This window comes from Seriola aureovittata, chromosome 2 (genome assembly GCF_021018895.1).
Source record: "Seriola aureovittata isolate HTS-2021-v1 ecotype China chromosome 2, ASM2101889v1, whole genome shotgun sequence".
Classification (NCBI taxonomy): domain Eukaryota; kingdom Metazoa; phylum Chordata; class Actinopteri; order Carangiformes; family Carangidae; genus Seriola; species Seriola aureovittata.
Genome location: NC_079365.1, coordinates 373,107 through 399,605, shown reverse-complemented (window position 1 = coordinate 399,605; position 26,499 = coordinate 373,107). Strand labels below are relative to the sequence as shown.

Here is a 26,499-nt window from a genome sequence, read left to right as displayed (position 1 = left end):
TGTTACAGGTCTATTATACACTGGTAACACATTTTGTACCCTCTGGGGTTCCTCGCGTCCAAAAAAGGACACACAAAGAAAATTATATAAAATCATCATATATCAATATTTTTTTCTGCTTTTTTTGCATAAATCTCTTAAACCACTTCAGTTCTGCTCAAACCTACCAAATGTTTATTAGTTTTCAGGATTTTAACCCTTTAAATGCCAGTTTGAAGACATGTTGCCTCTTGTTTTATTAAAAAAAACAACACAGAATATGAGATATTTCCCACATAATACATGATGGAGGGATGTGACATTGTTTTATATCAGAGTCTTTTATATCAAGACATTTCTCAAAACCAGAATATGATCAGGGTGACTTTTGAACACTGGAAAATCATGTACTCATCCCGGCAGTAGCCCCCGTGGCACTCAAAATTTCCCTGGAATTTTCTAGTTATTATTATTATTGTTATTATTATTATTATTATTATTATAAACAGAAAGTATAGTAGTATAAAGTATTTCTACCAGTAGGTTTTTTAAACAACTTTCATTGGTCAACATCATGCCTGGCTGGTATGGTTTGAAAAATTTGACAGGATCAGTAAGGAGAGCAGAAATCTGAGAGCAAAGGTAGGGAGCAGAGCTCAGAGAAGCAGCCTGAGATTAAGGAGAAGAAAATACAAACTGAAGCTCATTTATCAGACAGCAGACAGTCTGTCTCAGAGAGGGGGGACACAATTTAAAAAAATCTGAACATAAAATTAAGAAATCAAGCTCTCAAAATGAAAGACCATGAATAAAAGACACTCTTAAATAAAGATGTGAGAGAAACTCCACACTCAAACACTAGATTATACATATTGGCAGAGATGAGCCCTCATGGACTTATTACCAAAGTCTTGGGGTGTGCAAGGACTATAGAACTGTGCTAGAGTCAAGAGGAATATATAGGAAAACACAGGAGGTAATGAAATCTATGAACATGAGTTTTATGTCATGTCACAGTATTTTGACAGTGGTGCACAATGCCCCTTGAACATGATCTTACAATCCAGAAACACTAACCTTGTATACATTCATATACAGCTGTTTGTTATTATGTGTTGAGGACATAAGGAAAAACAGAAAAAGAAGAATTTGAGTCTGAAAACATAACATGTCCTACAAAATTGATATATTGATCTAGCAATGACACAGCAAATGATGATGTTTCTGAATAACCCAGTAAAATATAAAGAGAGATAATCAAACCAAGACAGCTGAGTGTTCAAAGGGTTAAAAGAGGAGACTTTCGCTTAGTTTTCTTAGGTCTACAGAGCCTTTCAGTCTCTTTCAGGTCAAACTCCACTGATGAACCAAAAGCAGCAGCTGTTTGCAGTCTGATTAATCCACTGTACACCAGGTGGACACTAACATGACCTTACATGAATGATGATGTTGCTATGTTTCTATGGAAATGTGCAGCTGTTTTCTAACATATTAGTTCAATATTATTACAGTGAATATTTAGATAAAGCCTTGAGTGTTGACAACCCTGATTAATCCTTACCACAATACTAACACTAAACACACATTACATTCAAACAGCTTCTATTCTTGCATCATTTCTCTACTGGAGCTGAAACTATGGCTCAGGCAGGCGTCAGTGGCTCCCTACAGGCAGGCGAGGCAGGCAGACGTAGGCCTGGGCGAACAGGTTGATGTTCAGGGGGTTGCTGTCCAGGCGGATGTCCTCGAGGTTGCGGCGGATGAAGTTGCGATCGTGACGGTCACAGAAGGTGTCCTCCTGCAGAGACTGGATGTTGTTGTCCTGATTGTGAGGAAGAATTTTTAACACTCAACATCTGGGTTGGCTCTGTGTAGTGTAATTAATATTGCAAAATTCATTTATCTGTGTTGTCTTGACATCCAAGCAATCCCTGTATTGTGTTGTTCTGTGATGTACTGTGTTATAGTGTAGTATACTGTGTTACATTGTGTGTTATTGGGTTATACTGCGTAATACTGAGTTATACCATGTTGTACTGTGTTGTTCTGTGTTGCTCTGTGTTGTACTGTGTTGTACTTTATTATACTATTTTGTACTGTGTTCTACTGTGTTCTACTCTGTTGTATTGTGGTGTACTGTGTTATACTGTGTTGTATTGTGTTGTACTGTGTTATTGTCAGGCCCCGTCTGGATAGTTCAGTTACCTTTTTGTTTCTCCTAGTGTTGTTTGTCTCGTACTTCCTATTTTACTTTGATACTCAGCTCTTCAGGTCCTTTACTGTCTGCCCAAGTGTGTTTCCCTCCTGTGTGATTTCCTGCCCTGCCATAATTTGTTGCACCTGTAACTCATTGTCTCCCCTCATGAGTATATAGTCTTTGTGTCCCCTTCCTTCTGTGCCAGTTCGTCTTGTTCCCTCGTGACAGCGTTCCAGCATTTTTCCTTGTGAGTTTCTTAGAGCCAGTAGTTTCCTGACCTGTTTTTGCCTTTTGACCTTGCCTTTTGCCTGCTGATTTGGACACTGTTGCCCTTCTGACTAATCACCTGTGTACCGACCTCGTTCTGATTAAAAGGACTGATGTTTAAACTGAGTCTGTGTCTGCGTTTGAGTCCAAGCCTGTGGTTCAGCAGGGACAGTTATATTGTGTTGTACTGTGTTGTACAGTGTTGTACTTTGGTGTACTGTGATGTATTGTTATGTACTGTGTTGACATTGCAGCTACCCGACAGGTACTGTCGGAGGTGCGTCAGGCGGAAACGCCCTGCAAGCAGCCATCACCTGTGCTTGCATTTAGTTCCTCTGGGACACCAGTGACCACTGCGAACAGGGCAGTTGGCATCCAGGAAAGACTGGAGGACGGTCAGGTAAGACTGACTGGCAGCAGGAAAGAATGCACTGGGTGTGGACGGGCCAGTTACCCACTCCACAGGTCCTCGTCAAGATGGACACCCCAACCAACTACGAGCACAAATAAGAAAAATCAGCCCGAAGGTCCACAGAGAGGCGGGATGGAAGATGGACCAAATAGGACAGACAACATGGTATCAACTGGAACGACAATCACGAACGAGCAACGGATCCTGAGAAAATGTAGCTGTGGGTGGTCGAAAGTGACGACTCATAGGGGCCTGCGTATCCACCAGGGGAAGGACGAAGTGTGGAGGAACGAGCCACATGCAATCTTGCACTGCACCAGCAGATCAGACAAGCAGGAGACAGAGCCAGGTTGAGCACCACAGTGCTGCTGTTTCCAATATTGCAGATTGCCAGGGGGAAGAAGAGCACCTTTCCCAGCAGCAGGAGCACAGACAACACCCAGTGCCCACCCCACAGAATGAGCATCAGGAGGAGACCCCTAGCAGTGAACCCCCGACACAAGCAAGAAGGGAGAGACCAACCAGACAACCCAAAGTCAAGTGGCCCAAAGCCAGTGACAAAGAGGCGTGGAGAAGTCTTGACCAAGACCTGCATACCATCCTTGGAAAATCTCTGCAAGGGAGCGCAACCACCAAGCTGAACCTCTTCGGTAACATCATATACGAAGAAGGCAGGGAGAGATTTGGAGAAATGGTGCGAAGGAAGAAGACCCCCAGGGAGCCAGGGATCCGAGAGAAGGAGAAACTCAAGCTGGTAAAGGAGAGGCGGTCACTCAGGAAGGCCTGGAGGAAAGCTGACGAGAATGAGAGAGAAGGTCTGAAGGCACTCTGGGTCCAAATCAGAGACAGGCTGGCGACCTTGCGGAGGGCTGAGTGGATCCGGAGACAGAGAAGCAAGAAAGAGAAAGAGAGAGCGAGGTTCTTCCGGGACCCCTTCAATTTTGCCAAGAGCCTACTTGAGGAGAAAAAGAATGGGAAGTTGGAAACCACTGCACAGGAGCTCGAGGAGCACATGAAAAGACAGCTAGGTGACAAGGAGAAGAACTTTCCACTTGGTTCACCAGGACACGTGCCCCGCCCTGCTGAGCCTGAATCTCAGTTGGACACAACACCACCAAGGTAGGCTGAGATCAGGCAGGTGGTAGACAAGGCAAGATCCGTCTCAGCGCCAGGTCTGAATGGCGTGCCATACAGGGTATATAAGAGCTGCCCGATGGTGCTGAAGCTCCTTTGGAAACTGATGAGAGTTGCCTGGAAGACACAAGCCATCCCATCAGAGTGGACCAAAGCAGTGACTACCTTTATCCCAAAAGAGCAGGATTCCCGTAATATCAACCAGTTCAGAGGAATTGCTCTACTGAATGTGGAAGGGAAGGTTTTCTTCTCAGTGGTGGTGAAGAGAATGACCAGCTATGTCCTAGAAAACAGCTATATTGACACCAGCTGCCAGAAAGCAGGCATCCCAGGATTCCCTGGCTGTGTGGAACACTAAACCATGATTTGGAACCAGATTCAGACAGCCAAGCGCGAGAAGTCAGACCAGCATGTTGTCTGGCTGGATCTGGAAAACGCCTACGGTTCTGTCCCACACCAGCTTATCACCTTTGCCTTAGAGTTCTTCCATATCCCAACCTGCATCCAAAGACTGGTATCCAACTACTTCAGCAGTTTCCAAGTCTGTTACACTACACAGGAAGCTACCACTAGCTGGCATCAGCTCGAGAAAGGCATTGCAATGGGTTGCTCAATCTCTCCCATCCTCTTTATGGCAGCCTTTGAGGTAATTGAAATTGGCGGCAGGCAGATGGTCCAAGGAGTAAAATCACAGTCTGACCAAGGACTACCAGTTTGCGGAGTTACATTGATGATGTAACAAGCCTTCTCCAAACAGCGGCATGTACTGCCAGGCTCCTAAAGAGGTTTGAGGAGCTCCTCGGATGGGCCAGAATGAGAATCAAACCAGCAAAGTCTCGCAGTCTCTCAATCCGGAAAGGAGCCAGGAACAACCTCATCTTCTTCACAGTGGATGGAGTAAGGATTCCACTGCTGGCATAACAACCTGTCCAAAGCTTGGGAAGACTGTATACGGCTGAACTGTCTGACACCCACATGCCTGCCACCGTCATGGAACAGCTTTCTGACGGCCTGGAGAGGATTGACAAGAGCCACCTCCCAGGGAAGCTTAAAGTCTGGTGCTACCAATTCACCCTCTATCAGCGTCTGATGTGGCCCTTGAAGCTGTGTGAGATCACTACATCCACAGTACTGAGGATGGATGCCAAGGCCAACAGTTTCATTCGCAAGTGGCTTGGTTTACCCCGGAGCCTCTCCAACATAGGTCTGTTTGGGAAAAACAATCTCCAGCTGCCACAGTCCATCAACCTGGGCTACAGACAGGAGAAGGCGAGGCTCGTAGTAGAGCTGAGAGACTCAACTGACCCGTTTGTAAAAAACACCAAGGCACCGGTTCAAACATGACGCAAGTGGAAGGCCGAAGAGGCTGTCGACTAGGCCATCAGCAGGCTGATGCACAGAGAAGTTGTTGACAGGACACAGTCAGGGAGAGCTGGTTTGGGGTGGGTAGTAGCCCCCCCCCCCAAATTTTGGTCCAAAGCCAGAAGAAAGGAGAGGAAAGACCTGGTGATTGAAGAGGTGGTCATGAGCAAGGAGGAGCAGTACAAGGTCAGAGCACTCAGCCAGCGGCAACAAGGACGTTGGACAACCTGGGCAGGAGTAGTCGACAGGACCATCAAGTGGTCCGACATGTGGAAGATGCCTCAAGCAAGGTTAAGTTTCCTCATTCGGGCCACTTACAACACCCTCCCCAGCTGCAGCAATCTGAGTCGGTGGTACGGCTCAGAGGAAAACTGTCACAAGTCCACAGCACATCCCAGCACATCCTGTCCAGTTGCAAAACAGCTCTGTCTCAGGGTCGCTACAGGACCAGGTCCTGCGGAAGCTGGCAGAAGTCCTCGAGGAACGAAGGCTGGAAGCTGCCAAAGACCATCCCTCAACAGTACGGAAGCTGATCCATATTGTAGGACAAGGGGCAGGGGCTCAGAACATCACCCAGAGGGAGAGAAAATCACTGCTATCACCTGGATGTGACTGGAACTTAAGAGTGGACCTTGACCGGCAGCTCAAGTTCCCGCCAGAGATAATCACGACCTTTCTGAGACCAGACATCATCCTGTGGTCCCCCTCGGCCAAAACAGTGATCCTGGCAGAGCTCACAGTCCCTTGGGAGGAAGGAATGGAGGCAACATTCGAAAGAAAGAAGGCGAAATACACCGAGCTGGCAGCTGAGTGTCAAGAAGCAGGGTGGGCGACCGTTATCTGCCCTACGGAAGTTGGCTGCAGGGGGTTTATTGGAACATCCATCCAGCATCTCCTGAGGAGCATCGGAGTGACCGGGCCAAAGCTGAATAAGGCATCCAAGGAATTGGCAGAGGAGGCAGAAAGAGCCAGCTTCTGGCTGTGGCTGAGAAGGAAGGATATGTCAAAGGTCCTAGGGGTAGCTGCAGGGGGGGCGGCAGGGAGACGTCCCTGCCATTGCTCCACCACCACGAGATGTTCCGGGAATAATGGAGCGAAACATCAATGAAGGGTGGCTCCTGGCTGATGACCCTGCAGCTACCCCACAGGCACCGTCATAGGTGCGTCAGGCGGAAACGCCCCGCTGGCAGCCATCACCTGTGCTTGCATTTAGATCAGTGGCGGCTGCTGGTCTTATAAGGAGGGGAAGCTCATTTTCGGCCTACATCATAAAATGTGTCCGTTTATTTATATGTAAATTCGCAGTGACAGAAGAGAGTGGCCAAACACAACGTTAGTCGTTTTTAACAAAGACAAAGTCGCTGAGGATCAGTAACGTCTCCAGATCAACTCCGAACAACGGAATGAAAAACTTGAAAACTGCTCCAGTGGATGCTTATACTTCAAGATCGCTGATTCGCTCATTTCGCTGTCAATCAAAAAGGGACTCAGCCTCAGACAGATCATCCAATCATCATGCAGAAGCCGAGCGTCCGGGCCAGCCCACTGCCCCATAGACCCCCAGAGACGCTGAGCGTCCGATGGGCGGGACAAAGCCCAGCATTTATCCAATGACCGTCTAGTTTCGCTGCAGTGGAACAACCCACTCTATGCTTCCCCACTGAAGCCAGTAGACGCTCGGCGTCTACACTGTGTAAAGCGCTGTGGCGCTGCGGGATGAATGAGAAGGAAGTCATGTCGGTTACCTGTGATAAGTAGCTGATTCTGAACAAAAGATGAACGTGTTCTAGCGCATATTTAGTCAATGAAATGTTCACACAACAGAACATATTTGACCACTTATTTTGTTGACATTTTAGGGGAAGCTGAGCTTCCCTTGCAGTCTTAGAGCAATCGCCACTTAGATACGTTGTTGTGAAGTGTTGTATTGTGTTATTCTGTGTTGTATTGTGTTGTACTGTTTTGTACTGTGTTATAATATATTGTACTGTGTTATACTTTGATGTACTGTGTTGTACTGTGTTGTACTATGTTATACCGTATGGTACTGTGTTATACTGTGTCATACTGTGTTGAACTATGTCATACTGGGTTATACTGGTTTGTACTGTGTTGTACTATGTTACACTGTGTTTCACTTTGTTGTACTATGTTGTACTGTGTTGTTCTGTGTTTTACAGTGTAACACATTGCAACAGTGTTATACTATGTGGTATTTTGTTGTACTGTGTTGTACTGTTTTATACTGTATTGTACTGTTTTTCACTGTGTTGTACTGAATTATACTGTGTTGAACGGTGTTGTACTATATTATACAGTGTTGTACTATGTTGTACTCTGTTGCACTTTGTTATATTGTGCTGTACTTATCTTGGGCTGTTATGCTATCTTTTAATGCTTTATACTGTGTTATACTGTGTTATCCTTTGTTGTACTTTGTTGTACTGTTTTATAATGTGTTTTACTTTTTTGTACTGTGTTATACTGTGCAACAGCAGCTTGCTGTTTGTATTGTTGTTTTCCTCTAGAGACAATAAAGAAGAAGTGTGACATAGACATGCCCCTACCTGTAGGTGTAACACTCTCAGGCTCAGTGGAAGTGGAGTGGGAACATAATCCAGGTTGTTACTAGATAGGTAGAGGAATTCCAGATGGCTCATTTCCTGCATAGAGGAAGGACACAGCAACACATGAAAGTTTCCACAAGAGGGAACCTATACCCATGCATACATCTCCCATGTTTTTCCATCATGTGATCATTTTGTGGAGCAGCATGGCTGCAGTCCTGTGAAGATCAGAGGGAAGCAGTTGGCTCTCACTATTATTCATTAGGGGGCTGGTGTGTGTTTTATATTGCAACTGTCCACAGATACCTAGGTGTGTGCAGAATAGAGTCACAGGACACATATACAAGTACAGGTGTAGAAACTGAAGATTAATTTGATCTTACCCATTACCCATCCATCTTGTTTCTATAACATATACACATGCCTCACATACTGAATGAATTATTAAATGTGATGTTTATATTAACTATTGAGTACTCCAGTAATTTAGTACTCCAGTTCCATTAAGTCCATTAACTCTCAATAGACAGAAAAATGAATGGTAGGCGGGATGTGTTGTCAGTCTGTGTCTCTATTAGCCAGTAGACTTTGGTGTGACAATGTGACAAGCCAATGATTTTTTCTGGACATCCCTGAGCTTTCAGAGCAGCAGATAGACTTAGTAGAAAAATGGATTGAAACAGTGTGTGTTAGAGCCATTTTACTTTAATATGATGACTTTATTACATTGTTATGATATTATTGTTTGATTAATTACTTTGATGGGTGTAAGATAATTCACCTTATTATTTTGATATTATTTATGGACATGTATGGTTGAAAGTCTCCCCCTGCCGTCTTTTAATATGTATTGTATCCGGGACCAGGGAGTGACAAATCCTATAAATGAATGAGTAATTTGAGACAGGTGGGTTGAGCTCATGATGAGAAGGGGAGATCGGTAATGTCTTTTGACCACACAAGCAAGCTCTTTTGTTATTTTGTAAGGAGAAAGTTTAAGTTTATGATACTGAACGCAGCGCATTACAAAAATAAAGAGTGGCGAGTCAGAAACCGCATCCCCCGACAGAGGCAAGTGTCTATATTCCTAGAAAATATGCTAAGAAGACACTACAGTGTATGAGGCGGATCAGTGGGACACAGGTGAGTTCACAGGGAATAACATGTGAAGAAACCACCATGTTTATGTTTCAGCTACACATTTATGAATCTGTAGTTTCCATGAGGTGCAAAAATACTTCAGGGGGTGGTTTTATACACACTGATGTAAATTTAAATGCATAAAGATAGCAGCTGGTTCATATTACATATAAATCACAGTATCCTTCGAGCAGAAACAGGAACTAAAACCTGATGAACTTCAGGCAAAGGAAAAATCTTCTGAGATGGTTTTTGGTTTGAAATGAAAATAGGTCTGATTTCATTAACTAACTCCATATGATTACAGACACATATGTTGTCATGTAACTGGATTTCCATTCATAGACCACATGAGCTGAACTGTCTCCATGACAACAGAGTGATCTCTGCTCATCCTCTGCCAGTGACGGCTGAGACGAAAGTTCACCTGCTGCTGAGAAGATTCAGAGGTTAAAAGATCATCAGGTTATCTCTCTCTCTCAGACCTGACACACAACACTTTACTTACAGTCATTGTTTTCAAAGATACTGATTGAGACAAACAGATCTTCACGTGTGAAATTATTTGAAAAATCACAACATTAAATAATGTTTTTTTTAAGTATATGTGCAGGATATTTACCTTGAAGCCCTCAGAGTGTAGCCCACGGTTGACCAGCTTGTTGTTGCGTAGATCTATGCGTCTCATGGTGACTGGCAGCTCAGGCAGGACCTGTATGTTGTTATCAGCCAACAATAACTCCTGGAGCTGAGTCAGGGAACGAAACACACCCTCATCCATCCCTGAGACCTGGTTCCCCGTTAGATCAATGGACTGGAGCTTATCTGATAAACAAAACTTTGTATGAGCCATGATGTACCAGTCGCCAATACTGTGGGTCTGAATAAGTACAGGGTGGGTGTACGGTGGGTCCTCACTGAGGTTCAGAAAGTCTGTGTTCTTCACATGGCGGATCTTGTTGAAGCGGCCATAAAAGTGAGTGGTGTCTTTGGGCAGGGGTGGGATCTGATCCATGCCTGTGTCATCACAGTACACACTCCCACCAATACACACACACAGTAGGCAGGTGGGCATACCTGCACATGCATAGAGGGTGGAGTTTTAACACACAGAAACACAATTAGCCACAATTAGCCACATGGTCTGTCTAACTTCTAGGAATCTCTGTCTGTCTGTGTCTCTGTTTGTCTTTCAGTCAGGCTCTGTCTGGCTGTTTGTCTGATTCTCTGTGTCTCTGTCTGTCTGACTGTCTGTGTCTCTGTCTGTCCGTCTGATTCTCTGTGTCTCTGTCTGTCCCTCTGATTCTCTGTGTCTCTGTCTGTCTGACTGTCTGTGTCTCTGTCTGTCCATCTGTCCATCTGTCCGTCTGTCCGTCTGTCCATCTGACTGTCTGACTGAGGACCAGAGGAACTGCAGTCTGGACTGGGAAGTGTTTCAGACAAGCAGTTGTCAATACCCTAACCCTAACATGAACTGTGATGTCATTAGTGGTCACAGAGTATTAGATTTGTAATAAACCATTCCTCCCATCAGTCTACTGACATTTCATTATAGTCAGACAGGTTTATACAATTGCTGACGACTGCTGAACTCTGCTGATAGTAGATAAACAACCAACTGATGCTCTGACCTACCCAAACCAGTCTCAGGACCAAAGAGTCCTGGTCCCTTGAAGTCCAGGGAGATGGGAGCTGGGGGCAGGGTGGGCACAGTCTTCTCCTCCTCATAATGCTGAGCCGTGGACTGGGAGGCTGGGGAGGGGGTGTCTGGTGCTATGGTGCCCACCTCGATCTGTCCTTCCAGTAGGGAGTAGAGAGATGAAGACAGTTCAAATCACATTATTTTATATGAATGGTGCAGATATTTATTACTTTGTAGGTAAATCTTTTTGTTACACCTGCATCATCACATTCATATTATACGGGCAATAAGCATTGTGGCTCCATCCACCTGTTTTTCTGCCTCACTGTTTAATCTATGATACACATGAACGGTAGTGGACTGATGCTGACTCACTCTACATGAATAACACTTAAACAAAAGATGTGGAGGAGTTGGTCAAACTGTGGAGTCTGCTTGGTTGACATCATCTCTCTGATCTGAGAAGAGTCTGTAGAGGTTGGAATCCTCCAGAGGTGAGTTCTTCACTTCTTCTTGATTATCCCCCTGCAAGTGAATTTCTTGATCTTCTTTACTTTTTTTTCAATATACAGTTTTTCAGTTTGTTTGTGATGAATTTTAAAAGTTCAAACTTAGCTACACCATTCATTATATCTGTGTCATCAGATCTAGAGAGCAGAAAGTTACCACTGCTTTCTTAGATCCAGAGGAGAAATGCTCCTGCATAGATTTAAGGAGAAGTTGCATTTTTGCTCTGCGTGTGGAGAGGTTCAACAGGTTGTGATTCTGATCATGTAAGAGAGAGACCTGCTTGTCAAGAGTCAATCTTTTTTGCACTGACCAAGTCAAAGCATTCATACCCATGGGAAACTGGTGTGGTATCATTGTCCCTTGTGGGCATCTTAGGGGCAAAATTCAGAGAGAACATGTCCGCCTGTTCTAGTGGGAAACATTTAAAATTAATGGCTAAGCTGTACGCTCAAGACTCTGATGCATTTATTTCAACAAAAGATCAACATTCCTATAAACTTCCTTCTACAGGATAAAATGCATCAGTGACCTGACTGGTACTATCACAAACTGGGACAGGGGCTACAAGGGAAACAAACTTCAGAGGAATGTCTTCAGGTATTTGGTCATAAATCAAAGTAAAAGACAAATTAAACATTTTACCTGATGGTGCAAAGTGATTACAATGAATCCTAAAGTGGACATGGATGTGAATCAAATCAGAGTCTATCACAACCAACCAGTAGATGTTGAGAGATTTCACTGGATAAGTGAAAACTCTGACCTGTTGGTGACACTAGAGGCTAGATAAGAGGGTCACAGTCATTAGGGTTCATCCTCTGGGAACCACAAATGTCTGGACAAATCTTATAGTAATACATCCAACATATTATTCAGTATGCACCAAAGCGATGGAACGACTGACCAACATGAGCTTTGTTGCTGTTAAACTGTATTTTCTTGACTTTCTCTGACTGATGTTCAGTTGAAGGGTCTTTTTATGAACTGTATATATGAATTGATTTTAAAAACATGCAAAGAGATTTCAATACTTCTTTCAGCCTTGCGCAGTGTCAGTGTCTGCCTCTTGGGCTGCAGAGCTTATATATAACTGAAGGCAGATCAAAGAAGCATGTCAACCTCTCTTCTCTCATTAAGCAGCTGGACAGTCAGAGGACAATGATATTCTCTTTGGTAACAACTAAAGTTACCTGCTCTCCTCACAAGCAAAGACAGAGTATTAATAGTAATGTTCTATCACAGTTACTACAAACATGAATATCCTGTTCTCCCTCACCTCTTGGTCCAAGTCATCATAATCATAACTGTCTCCATAAATGTTGACGTCCAGATTCTCCCAGTCCTCACTGTTCAGGTCATAGTTCTCCACATCAAAAGCCTCATCATCTGGCTCACCCTGAGGGGCTGACATGCCAGGGCAGGGACTGAGGAAGACCATGACCATGACCAGAGCCACCATCAGGGACTGCAGAGACATCTTCAGCTCAAACATGAAGACAACCTGCTGACATCAAGAGAGGAGAAGGGTCAGTATGTTACTGTTACTCTCACAGAGCCACAAGAGATCACTGAAGATATGTCCATGACATGTCACCAGACTCAGTGTTTAGACTTATTTAAGTAATAAAACATGGAAAATCCAAATAATTCCATATTTCTGGTGTCTGTTCAGAGTTTTTTCAGTTGTTATGTTAGGGGGCAGCTGTGTCTCAGGAGGTAGAGCAGGTCTTCCCCTAATCTGAGGATTGGAGGTTCAAATTGCAGCTCCTCCAGTTTATATGTTGAAGTGTCCTTGGTTAGCCGTCCTTAGACCGCTCTCCTCTCCTGGCTGTTGGTGCTTCAGTCCAGAAGTTTTGGATCTGAATCCTCAGGAGTCCCAGTCCCCCATGTGAATTTGTTTTTGTCTAGTCTGTCAGGTACAGGTCCTCATGGTGGAGAGGACGTCGTGTGGCTCAGTTGTTTGATGTCCCTTGTCATATTCCTTATTACAGTCTATAATGTTGTCATCCTGATTGTCTTTTCTGTAAATCTCCTGTATGCTCTGTTCTGTACATATTGACATCTGTTGTCTAGTCTGTCCTGGAACAGGGATCATCCTCATTTGCGTTCCCTGAGGTTTCTTCCATACTTTCTCCCATTAAAGGGTTTTTTGGGGAGTTTTTCATTGTCCAGAGAGCCAGAGCACAGAGGGTCTGAGGAGAGAGGGTCAGAGGACTTTTTATGTGACAAAACCATGGTAAATAAAACGTGAATCATAGAAGTGGATTTTTACAGTTTAAAACACCTCTGGAGAGAGACTGTAATGACACTAGTGGAGGTATAAACAATGGGGGTCTGAAGCGTATTGGGCTTCTACCAGGAATGTGGTGAACATGCTTCAAATCCAAGTCCTCCTGTTCACAAAATCCCATTCTTTTCTTTTTTTGAACAGAGATTATTTGGTATATATACCCTAAAATGTGCATATCCACCTTTGTCATGGTGTCAGTAATTTTATTGAAAAAAGTCAGTAGCAAGCAAAGTATAACAAAATTATAGGATTATTCTACATACACTATAAAAACTATGAAAAAACTATTAAAACCATTCAATCAAATTAATATTTTCTTTGGTATTCATGTCATATAATGCAACGATGCAATGATGATTGCTGGGTAATATGTGTATATTGTTGCCCAAAAGTCTATATTTGATCATGTGACAAGACGACAAGACTCCGCCCAGGTGAAATGCAAAATCTGTCAAGACTGACAAGCTGAGCTGCAAGGCAAGCCAAATGAGCAGTCATGCCATTTAAACACAAAAGTGGTTGCAAGAAAAGACAGGAGAGAGCAGAACAGGAGTAGAAGGTTGCAAAGCTCCCTAAATTAGATTATTTTGTTTTGTTTTTCTTTTTACAAACACTCACCATCCCACGGACAAGCCCCCTCCTAGCAGCAGTAGTACCTCAGTGGTGTGTCAACAGACATGCAGCAGATAACCTTAGAAGCGTCAGTCTAAATAATCATCATTTGGCTATTGTGTTAGATGTAAATTTTAAGAGAAGGCATACATGTTTTTTTTACTTGGACATGTATTATTTAATTGTAACGTTATGCTAAGTTGTAAGCTACTAGTAAATTAATGTCTCTACCAGGTCAGCCTATGAATTATTGTATTATTCTATAAACTATTCCTAGCCCTAGATAACCATTAATATTTCCATATTATCGGTTGCAGGCCTAACCAGTCAGAACCCTCAGTTTAGTTGCAGTCAGTATCTCAAGCGACCCAACCCAAACAGCAACACCTACTGGAGATGATAGAAGCCAGGACCAGGTTGAGGTGACACCAGTCTGCTCTTGTTCTGAACAAAAGCAGACTGGTGTCGTCTTGTTCTGAACAAGAGCAGGAGGACCAGCCACAACCACAGCCACTTCAGCCTTACCCCACAGATAGGGGACATTTTGATGAAAATACTTTAGATCCTGTATATAAAATGTTACATCATAACTACAGGGTCTTGTAAACCTAGTGGTCCTTTCCCCAGAAATCAACATAATCGTTGTTTTTCAGAAGGGTTTTATCACAAAAAAAAAAGCCGGCATCAAACTGCCATGCAGCTGGCTTTGCTAATCTCCAAAATTGGATTGTGTATACTGTGAGTCCTGCTGGTTATTGGGAGACTGCAGTTCACCCCACTTCATCAATGCATGGGTGAAGGGAGTTAGAGATTGGGGGCATTAGTCTGAAAAAATTGAACTACACGAGTCCTCTCAGTTACATGTTGGAGTCTGTGTGGTGTATGAACAGTGGAAACTCCATGGCATCACTGATGCACAGCTGGAGAGGGACATGCGTAATGCAGTGCTCTTTTGGAGACAAGTGCTGGAGCACATTGTGAATGTGACGCTAACACTTGCTTCTTGACTGGCAGCCCAAGGGCCCATCATAATAGCTTACACTGGGACCCGTCGTTTCTAACTTACGCTACTATTAGTGTCCAAAAACATAAGAAGTTCACAAACACATTGAAACACCACACACCACTCCACTCCTGCTACTAACTCAGCAGTTAAGTGTTAGAAACAACATCATTTTATTAAAGAGGTAGAAATATACATTATGCAAACTGCCATGTCCATTATGACAGGAACAAGCAGGTCATCCACTTGTATTTGGAGACTGGTCTTTATTTGTGTGGATCACCCCCAGTCATTACAGCATGCCATTGGTTTATTAACCCAGTGACCTATGATGTAATTTTACCAAAAAAAGGTTGATCAGAGAGAAACCCGTTTGAAGAAGAATGAAAGACAAAGAACAAAGGACAATGTTTTCTTTCATTACCACTGACCTCAGTTTTATTCTAAGATACCTCAGTCCTTATCTTCTTTTTTGTGTATTTATTTTTATTATTTTCATAACAAAGAAAGAAGAGAAAAAAACAAAAACAAAAAAAAAAACAAAAAGAAGCAAATACATATTAACAGTAGTTGGTGGTGCTACACAGAACCGTACAGATTTATGACAGAGGTTTTTGACATGCGACAAACAGGACATAGAACATAGGTAATGGCGCAGTGACAGAATAGCACTACTTCAGTTTTTAGACATTAAATCGAGAAAAGGCTGCCAGATTTTAAAAAAGACTTCCTCTTTAGCAGACATAATGTACCTGATTTTCTCCAAGTGTAATACATTTCCCAACTCTCTCAGCCACATTTCAAATGTAGGAGACCTCTCACATTTCCAAGATTGCAAAATTAATTTTCTGGCTAACAATGTTGAGAGGAAAATAGCCTTAGCTTCACAACCACTTTTCACACTATCTGGGTTGGCCACCCCAAACAACATGGTGAATGGGTCTGGGTGACATGGATGATTAAAGGCCTTAGTGAAAAAGTCAAACAAGGAGCCCCAGAATGATTGTAGCTTATGACATGACAAAAATAAGTGGGATAGTGTTCCTTCTTCACTTCGACACTTAATACATTGGGATGACACATCTGGAAATATTTTTTGCAACTTGGAGGGAGAATAGTGTAGTCTATGTACTACCTTGAATTGTATCAAATTATGTCTTGCATTGATTGAGCTATCATGGATGTTCTTAATACAATTCTCCCACATCTCATCTGAGATTTCCCTATCCAATTCTCTCCCCCAAGCCTCTTTAAATGGGTCTGACGATGTGTTATTCACATTCTGTATGATACCATAGAATTTAGATATTGCCCCTCTCGTATATGGTTTGAGTTGAGAGAAACTATCTAATGCTACGTGCTGTGGTTTACGTTCATATTGTGGAACATGAGTTTTCACAAAATGCCTCAACTGTAGGAATCGGAAAAAGTGGGAAGTTGGTAGCTGAAATGTCTGCTGTAACTGCTGAAAGGAGGCCAAATGACCCCCAATATAAACATTTCTCAAAGTGATAATACCCTTCTCTCTCCAGTTTGAGAAAACTACATCATCAAGTGCAGGTTTAAAAGCATGGTTACAGCAAATAGGAGAATCCAAATAAACTTTGGGTGTTTTCAGAGTTGTTGTTACCTGTTTCCATATCTTTAAAGAGTTGCAAATTATCGGGTTATCATTATACAAGTGCTTCTTAATCTTTATTGGGCTGTTAATAAGTGCTGGTAGAGAGGTGCGCTGACAGGAGAGGTGTTCAATTTGTAACCATGCAGGCATCTCCTCCAGGTTATTGCCTGGTAAACACTCCATCCAAAACGAAAAAATCTTTAAATGAGCAGCCAAATAATAGTATTTGAATTGAGGCAGGGCAAAACCTCCCTCGGACCGACTTTTAATAACGACACCCTCTTAAAATAATGGCCTAAGTCATTTTTTCAGGTTTTTCAGGAAACACAAAAAACTCAACAAAAGAGTCACACTTTTGACATAGGCCATTATACAACCGGGGGTAGAATTGCATGTTCCCCTCAACTGAGGATTCAGGCGATTTTACCAGAGGTGGCCAGCATCATGAGGGGGTGATTTAGGCAAAAAAAACATTTTTGTCAAAACATGACTTAGGCCATTATTTTAGGAAGGTGACGATAAGATGTTTCTTCGAGATCCTAGGTATTTTGCCGGACCAAACAAAGGATGATATAATAGAATCCAGCTTCCTGAAATGATTTTGAGGGATGCATACTGGGATAGATTAGAATATATAAAGAAACCTTGGCAAGAGCACCATCTTGATGGCGTTAATACGCCCTACCATTGATATAGGTAAAGTGTTCCAGAGCTGTATATTCCTCTCCAACTGATCAATTTTCTCATCCCAGTTATGTCGTAGTAGCTGACTCAACTTCCTTGTGACTATAATACCCAGACTTGTGAACTTTTCTGATACAATTCTAAATGGAGTTGTCTTGAGGAATGTCCTATCTACTGAATTTGACAATGGCATTAGTTCACTTTTACCCCAATTTATCTTGTAACCTGAGAATGAGCCAAATTTATTTATTAACTGCAGCAGTGGAGGTATAGAGGCCTTGGGATCTGAAATAAATAGTACAACGTCATCAGCGTAGGCCGAGATCTTATGTTGAGTTTCTAGATGTGTTATAGGGTGTATTTCAGGGCTAGAGCGTATATAGGAGGCTAATGGTTCCAGAGACAGAGCAAAGATAAATGGAGACAGAGGATCCCCTTGGCGTGTACCTCGATATAGCCGAAAAGGACCGGATTTATTTAGGTTTGTGATTACAGAGGCTGTGGGTTCCTTGATTAATATCCTGATCCATTTAATGAACGAATTGCCCAATCCAAATCTTACCAACACAGACAGCATATATGGCCATTCGACCTGGTCAAAAGCTTTTTCGGCATCGAGGGATATTATAACCGAATCTTCCATGTCGCGAAGAGGACTATATAGTATGTTAAATAGTCTTCTCATGTTAAAGTATATATGTCGATCAGGGATAAACCCTGTCTGATCTGGGTGAATGATTCTGGAAATATGCCTGTTGAGACGGTTAGCTAAAATTTATCTTAATAATTTTGTTTCCAACGGGAGAAGGGAGACAGGTCTATATGAGGAGACGTTTGTGGGGTCCCGGTCCTTTTTCAGCAGTAGAGCAATATTGCCCTGATATAGTGTGTTGGTTAAGGAGCCCACTTCCCTAGAGCGATAAAACATACGGAGGATTAAAGGTGCCAGCAAAAAGCTGTAAGCCTTATAAAATTCTGCCCCAAACCCATCAGGCCCAGGAGCCTTATTATTTGGGAACGGGGCTATTGCTGCTTTAACTTCATCTAGCGTGATCTCAGCATCTAACTCTGCTGCAGCATCCTGATCAAGTTTGGGTAGATCACACTTCTCCAGGAACTCATTAATCTCATCCTGACTAGTAGTATTGTTTGAGCTATATAGATTACGATAAAAATCTTTGAAGCATTTATTTATTCCCTGCTGATCTGTAACCATCTGTCCTCTTTTGTTCCTTATTCGGAGTATAGCCTGTGATGCCTGAGAGTGTCTCAGTTGCCTTGCCAGCAACCTATGTGGTTTATCGCCTAACTCAAATAATCTCTGCCTTGAGCTAACCATTTGAGAGCACACGCGTTTGGAAAGTATGGTATTGTACTCACACTTCAACTTGATGATCTCACCCAAGGTGTCTGTTGTTGGTGTAGACTGGTAGGACTGTTCTAGCCGGCGTAATTCAGACTCCATGTCTTTCAAAGCTGCGTTCTGCTTTTTACTCTTCCACGATGTATATGAAATAATATGTCCTCTCATGACTTTAAACTATCCCATAAGACCGAGTCATCAACATCACCTTTATCATTTGCCTCAAGAAAAAATCTGATGTGCTCCTCCATACGTTTGTGAAAGACTTCATCTTTCAAAAGGGCAGCATCAAAGTGCCAATTTTTGCAGCCTGTTGTGCTCAAGTTTTCCACTTTTAGAGTTAAGGAAACAGGGCTATGATCTGAAACTAATATGGGATGATACGTGACATCAATCATTGCTGGAATAAGTTTTGAATCAAGGAAAAAATAATCGATGCGAGAATAAGATTTATGGACTGGAGAGAAGTAAGAAAACTCTTTACTAGTAGGAAACAACAACCTCCAAATATCCACGATATTTAAGTTTTTGAGGACTGTATTTAAACACTGCTCTGATTTTGATTGTTGCAACGATTTTGAAATTTTTTTATCTAATCTTACATCGAGAACACAATTCATATCGCCCCGATAATAACATTTGTTTGGGATAGAGCTGAATACTTCTCTAAAGAACTCTGGGCAGTCAAAGTTTGGACTATATATATTCACAAAAGTCAAAGTGGAACACAGGCTGCCAAACACTACTAGAAATCGACCATTGGGGTTTGCTATTGTCTTATTCTGGATAAAAGGTATGTTCCTCCTAAACAAAATCGCCACACCTCTGGCCTTAGCCCCAAAATTAGCCTGATACATCTGGCCCAGCCAGTTGGCACGTAGCACCATCTGGACCGAGCGTTTGGCATGAGTCTCTTGTAATAAAACAACATCGGGGTTTAATGATTTAAGATGAGTAAGAACCCTAGCCCTCTTCACTGGGTTGCCCAGGCCTTTTACATTCCAGCTTAATATCTTAACTGTGCCATTGTGTGACTTGCTGCTGATATTATGTACCATTCATACTCCTATCAACATGCTTTTTCTCTGTCAACATCCCAGCATAACATGTGTCCCTTATACCACCAACATAAAACATCAACAGTTTGAACGCCCTGAACAACTTACCCCCCCACCCCTTTGAACTTGACAGGCTTCCACAACTGAAACCCGTTTCAAATTTCCCTACTTTCCTTTGGTGCGTTGGCATCGCTCCTTTCCCTCCCAGGCTCCGCTCGAAAGACTCTATTGAAAGTACATGTTCATCCCTTTTTGGTGACCGTTGTTGTAAGGCGAGGAGGCGGATAACTTATCACGGAGAAAGTGTTCTGCTTCATCCAGGTTGTTGAAGATCTTGCTGACACCATCCACGGTCACACGAAATCTAGCCGGGTGAAGGAAGCCGTAGCAGAGGCTGGCCGCCTTGCACGTCTTGCGGACTTCATTAAACACTCTGCGTTGGTTGAGAACCTCCGCTGTCAGATCCGGGAAGATGAAAAGCTTCGTCCCATTGTATTGTAGCGGGGATTTCGTGCGGCAAGTTTGAGGAGGAGCTCCCGGGTCTGGTAGTAGTGGAGTCTGACTATGAGCGGCCGTGGGTGAGCTCCGTCCGCCGGCTTCGGGCCCAGGGAACGGTGTGCTCGGTCCACGACCAACGTCGGATTTGTGAAATGTTCAGCCCCGAACAGAGCTGGAATCAGCTTGGTAATAAACTCCACTGGTTTACCCTTCTCTGCCCCTTCAGGGACACCGATGATTCTGGCGTTCAGATCGTCTAGGTTTTTGTACAACGTCTCCAGTGAAGTTAGTTTGCCATCGTGTTCATTTACGGCCTCCTCCATGTCACGTACCTTCCCTGTCACAGTAGCCAGAGTAGCTTGCATAGCGCCCATGGTGTCTGAGATGGTCGTGAATTTGGTTGTCACGTTTTCGCTCAAAGAGGTGATGGCTCTCATGTGGTCTGTTGTGGATGGCTTCAACTCCGTGCACGAGGAAGCTGCACCTAAGCCAGCTTCGTTTAGCTCAGTAGCTAACTTTCCGACTGTCTCACCTATTTCTCCGAGTCCATCGGTCGCTTTGTCATTCTTTTCCCCTCCTTTGTTGTTGCTTGTCTTCATCATCCTTTTATGTTGAACTTTAGCAAGTTTTAAAGTGTTATCTCAATGGGAAATTTATGTTTAAATAAAAATCGAGCAGAGCCTCCTAGGAACACAGCTACTCCATAGCGCGCTGGCCACGCCCCCTTATCTTCTGCTAATAAGTTGTTGTGACTAGTTCATTTTAAGTCACACAGTGAATGAAGAAATGAAATGACAATCGATTCCTTTTTACTTCTTAAGTTCTCAAGTGACCCAGCTAGAAGAAAAAAGACTACACCTTTGTGACAGACACACATCTGATCGCTCACAGCACGATCATCAGACTGCTAATCATATTGATACTCTGCTGTTTCACACATAATATACATATATGTATAACAGTTAATATGAAACACACACGTGTATTATTCCTGTCTGTCATTATTAGTGGCATTAGGTTTATATGTTGTTTAATTTAATGATTTATGGTCATAGTGGAAAACGGATGTGCAAGTTTTAAAAGGTAAACTCTACAATTAAAAAATTCAAAAGTTCCATGGAAAATTACTCTCGTCTCCAAGTTGAAACACAGGAAAAGATAGGTGATGCCCCTGAAGCGTGCACCAGCCCCCAGGGGATAAAACAGTTGTGATCTTTTCACACATTGCTCTTATCTCCTTAGCTCCTCTTAGCCTTAAGTTCTAGGCTCTAAGCTCTTAGCAAACACTCTTAGCTCATAACTTTTAGCCACAGCCATTTTGCACTTCATCATTCTGTCCGCTTTCTTTATTGTTTCTTTGCCAGGTGCTCCAAGTAAAACATTTTTTTCTACACACGCGATCTTCTAATTTTATAAGCCAAGTAAAGATCAACTGAACCAAAACAACAGAAGCGCCTAATATTTGTAACTTTAATTATTATTACGTTTCATTTTCTTAAAGATTTTTGACAGTTTAAGAGTCATCTGGTCAACGCCAGTCTCCTCTAAAGTTATCCAGCCAAGTTAAGTTTGATTATGTTTATTTCACATCAACCCGCAAGAGACGCCAACAGATAACATATCTGCCCACAAGAAGCCTACCAGAAATCCAGAGTGCCTGAGACAGAAAGTCTCCTGGTAAACTCCACCAGAGCTGAACTGCTGAGACACCTCAGGGGGAGGCCACCTGGGTTCCAGCCAAGGGTCTCCAGCTACAGCACAACTCACAGTAGACTGGTCTTAACATTCTACTTATGATTGGGTTGATGTCGAAATATACATAGACAATATTTAATTATAAGGGGCCGTCAGGAACATTATCTAGAATTACCATGCATATACATATATGAAACAATACTCAATCACATACTATAGTGAAAACCTCACACACATACAAGTGAAAAGGTTTTACACACACTACTCTCACACCCAACTCAAAAATTCTACTCACACATACACAACTGAAAAGGTCTCATATATACTAGTGAAACCTTTTACACGTATTTCTGAAATCCTCTCACATAAACAACTGAATAAGAATGTGCTCACATACACAACTGAAAACCTCTCATAAAAACTAGTGAAACCTTTTACATGTACAACTGAAAAACTCTGACACACACAACTGAAAGACTCTCATATACACAACTGGAACACTCTCATACACACACTGAAACACTCTCACACACACAACTGTAACGCTCTCATAAACACAACTGAAACGCTCTCATACACACAACTGTAACGCTCTCATAAACACAACTGAAACGCTCTCATACACACAACTGAAACAATCACACACACAACTGAAAACTCACCCACAAACAATAGAAATCCTCACAAACATACAAATGAAATGCTTGCACACATACTACTAAAATGCTTTCATATACACAGCTGAAATGCTCCCTCATAATATTGTGATCAAGCAAGAAGATTTCAGTTGAAAGCCATAGAATGTATATAAAAATGAACGAAGGCTGTGGGGCTGAGAAGTGAAACCAATGCGGAAGTGACTTTAAGTGCAATACTACTGGGGGCTGGCTCCAAAAAAACTGTGGCTCCAATACACACCCATTCAAAAAAATGCCAACTTCTCAATTAAAATACTCAGTCAATTAAAAATTTACACAAATTCACACCTCTTGTTCAGTGTTCTTTAGATCCATCTGAAAATAATCATCTAATTAATTACATATTAGGCTTTAAAAACCCGTATTTTTGGGGGCATGCCTGGTTAATTGACATGGCTGGTCTGCAATGATTGATAAGCTTACAAGGCAGGTCAGGAGGTCAGTCACCGGAGGACAACTTAGATCGTGCGCATTGTATTGAAACAGTTGTGTTAAATTTCTATTATTTTCTCAATATTTGTTGATAGAGGAATTTTGCACCCATAGTTTTGCTGTTTTATTTCGTTTTAAGTTTTCAGTTCACACTAATTATGGCTCGTTCTTCGGTACTTACACACACATTAAAACTGTTAAATATTATAATTAAGAAAATAAACATTTACTTACCAAACTGGATAGATGCTGATATACAGTTTTTAATGTGTATGATGCACCCTAAAAGCTAGTGCAATATTTTCCTATGTGTTTTGACAACAGAATGGGAAAAGGTTAACATCCAAATTGATATTAGAGTTAATGTGAATTATGGATGCACTTTGCCAACCTAGCTAGCTAGCTAGCTGATAATTTAGTGTTTGCTATGCTAGCCGTACCTGGTCCCAAACATGCAAACATTTGCAGGACAAGGATAAATACAATTTAACAATGAAGTTACTATGATGTTATTAGAAAAAAAATTGTCTGATTGAATTTTCCAACATACAGCAAAACATTCAGGTTTATCTCTTTAACTTATTTTCTGTCTCCTCTTCTCGCTGGTGTCTGATTGTATTGAGTATGTTACATCCTGTTTTATTTTGGTGTTTCCTGTTTCCTGCTGATTAATGGGCTGAGTCTATATAGGCAGGTCCTCTTTGTTCAGCTCGCTCTCTCTACATCCTGCTGCAGCAGCACCTTTCTGGTGCTAGGTATCTGGTCTCCATTTATTCCTGCATTGTCCTTAAGTTACTGTAATAAATGCATATGCAGTACCTTCCTATTGATGTGGTGTCCATTATTATGTTCGGTGTTTGAGCCAGCCGTAACATAATAATGGGGGACCTCTCGCACAATGTATACAAGAACATCATCTTGTAGGGGTTTGTCATTTAATACTGTAAACAGCAGTCCTCAACTTCAGATATTCATGCGCCTATCCTGAAAGCTGGTATATGTGTGTCATTAACTGTGATCCACCATGGCTGAACTAAAGTGTTTGTCTTTTACTGTCATTCAAAGGTATCCACACTGAAAACTGAAGGACTGGTGCCTACAGAAGGAGGACCTCATGTAAGGACAAGTGAAACTGCATGGACTTCCTTAATTCTGAAATGGGCTGGGATGATGATGCCAGAAAACCACTTTCAGTTCAGCCTACTAGAATGAGAGAACATACGAGCTGTTTAGACATTTGTTTTGTTTATTATTCTCTGTCCTCAGTATTCACAGGTTCAATTTCTTGCCTTTTACTTCATTTCTACTGTTGTTGATAGATTATAGTAATAACATTTTAAGAACAGAATCTGTTAAGCTCTAGCACAGTCACCACCTTCCCAGGTGAAAGTATTTACCAATTTAACATCAAAAAGGTGTTCAGTAGGAAACAGCTTGAACATACCCACCAGAACTGCAACCTGGAGCAAAACGAGACACTCAATAGATGTGTGCTGCTGTTATGTATATATTCGCCTTACGCACTCTTTAGTGTGAATTGAAAATTACAGTTAAGATTTTGAAGGAGTTCTCAGTATAGTACAGCTCATGTACATTGGTTCTATTCATAAATTAATTGTCATCAAAACAGTGTTTTATAAATAAACCTACTGTGATCAAACTGTACTGAGTATGTTTTTTTCATATTTACCCTATGCTTCATGATGAATCTAACGGGACACTTTGGTGAATGAGTGTTTTCATTGTAAATAAAATTGGTAAGTACATAAGATGTGGTGATCATCAGCTATATAGCCATAGTGTATAGCCATAACATGTTCTCTCCCACCATTGCCAACTCTTCACACAGCTCATTTCAATATTATTTTCATCTTTATGATTATTAATGTTGCTTTTACTCTGTATATAGTAGTCTAGTTAATAAACTTCTTATTTACAGTCTGTCATTGTCCTGTCATGTTCTTTGAAGTAGAAACTGGAGATCCATTGAATAGAGAAGTCATGGCTTCTGATATGAGATTGATCACATTAATCAATTAAGTAATTCATCATTGTCCTACCTGAGAAATGGTTCCCCCATTTCAACGGGAGCAAATTCTAAATTATGGTGTTCACGCTACAATAATGAAATCGTGAACTGTTGCATGTGGAAGTGAGTGATGACAATATTTTCTTTTTAGCAGTGATCTGGACCATTACTCAGGTCTGAGACTGTTCAAATCTGAGCAGCGGTCCCTCCCTGATTAGTGAGCCAAAGGAGCATTGTTAGCTGTTTAGTCAGACTGCCAGAGGAATGTTTGTTTTGGAATATGACAGGACTGTGTGAGTGCTGGTCTACTGGGACAGTGGGTGCAGGCTGTTCACTGAGAGCTGTGGCTACACTGATACTTATATCCACTATAAGCAGACTGCTGCAGTCATCTGAATGAGGTCCATCAGGACCACTGACACTCACCCTACAGACTGGAGCTGCAGATAAAGAACCTACAACTTTAGATACTAATGTTCACATTCATTCTTCACTGAACTAAGACCTGTATGAAACTAGAACAGGTCTTAATCTGGTTCCGCTGTAATCCGTCTGCACACAGGAGGAATTCCAGCAGAGATTAAATCAGGCTCTGGAAATCAAAAATATCTGCTGGCTACTTCCAGCAGACATATACCTGAATGGATTTTCTTTTTAACATCCAGGATCAGTGTTTGAACAGGAACAGTGTACTAACAGGAAAAGCATATAGGAACACTGTATGAACAGGAACAGTGTATGAGCAGGAACGGTGTATTAACAAGAACAGTGTATTAACAGGAACAGTTTATGAACTGGAACAATATACTGACCATCATGCTGAATAACTGGAAACAAAATGATGAACTTACTGTTTGTTTCTGCTCTTCACTCCTGAAGACTCCACAAACCTTCAGTCCTCCTGTAGGTGTAATGGGTGCTTTGTCCCCTGACGGCTCCCAGACTGGTCCCAGAGTCCCCAGGGGCCCCTGTTGTTCACTTGGCCGCAGAGTGGCTTGTGGACAAAGCCTCCTTATGTGGACAGAAAAGGGCGATGACGTGGCAGAAAGAGAGGGGGGTGGGTTGGTCAGGTCATTTCAGTCAGAGTGTACTCAGCTGTCACCAGTGCACACACACACACACACACACACACACACACACACACACACACACACACACAGAAAGCGGATTCTCCTTCAAACCACAGAATGCCCTCACCCATGAACTATGTTCAGTTTTACCTGTTGGTAAACTGGGGTGTTCAGGGTTACGTGTCTCAGTGAGTCTCATTTAGCTGATCCACTATGATCCTCCTGAACAGTCTGGT

The 26,499-nt window shown here is 42.3% G+C and overlaps 1 protein-coding gene across 2 annotated transcripts; it reads right to left on the bottom strand.

Annotated features, from left to right (window-relative positions):
* Positions 1 to 964: 964 nt before the first annotated feature.
* On the bottom strand, positions 965 to 26,195 carry optc (opticin). Of its 2 annotated transcripts, none has more exons than XM_056387527.1 (7): positions 26,045 to 26,195; positions 12,487 to 12,711; positions 10,694 to 10,850; positions 9,977 to 10,135; positions 9,681 to 9,883; positions 7,919 to 8,014; positions 965 to 1,801 (listed from the first exon to the last, which is right to left on the bottom strand). In XM_056387527.1, the coding sequence occupies exons 2-7, from the start codon at positions 12,700 to 12,702 to the stop codon at positions 1,634 to 1,636; spliced, it is 999 nt and encodes a 332-aa protein (XP_056243502.1). In that variant the 5' UTR covers positions 12,703 to 12,711; positions 26,045 to 26,195; the 3' UTR covers positions 965 to 1,633. The 2 variants fall into 2 exon arrangements, with proteins under 2 accessions (XP_056243502.1, XP_056243510.1); XM_056387535.1 differs by having other exon boundaries at positions 12,487 to 12,714; positions 26,045 to 26,183.
* Between the last annotated feature and the right edge of the window lie 304 nt (positions 26,196 to 26,499).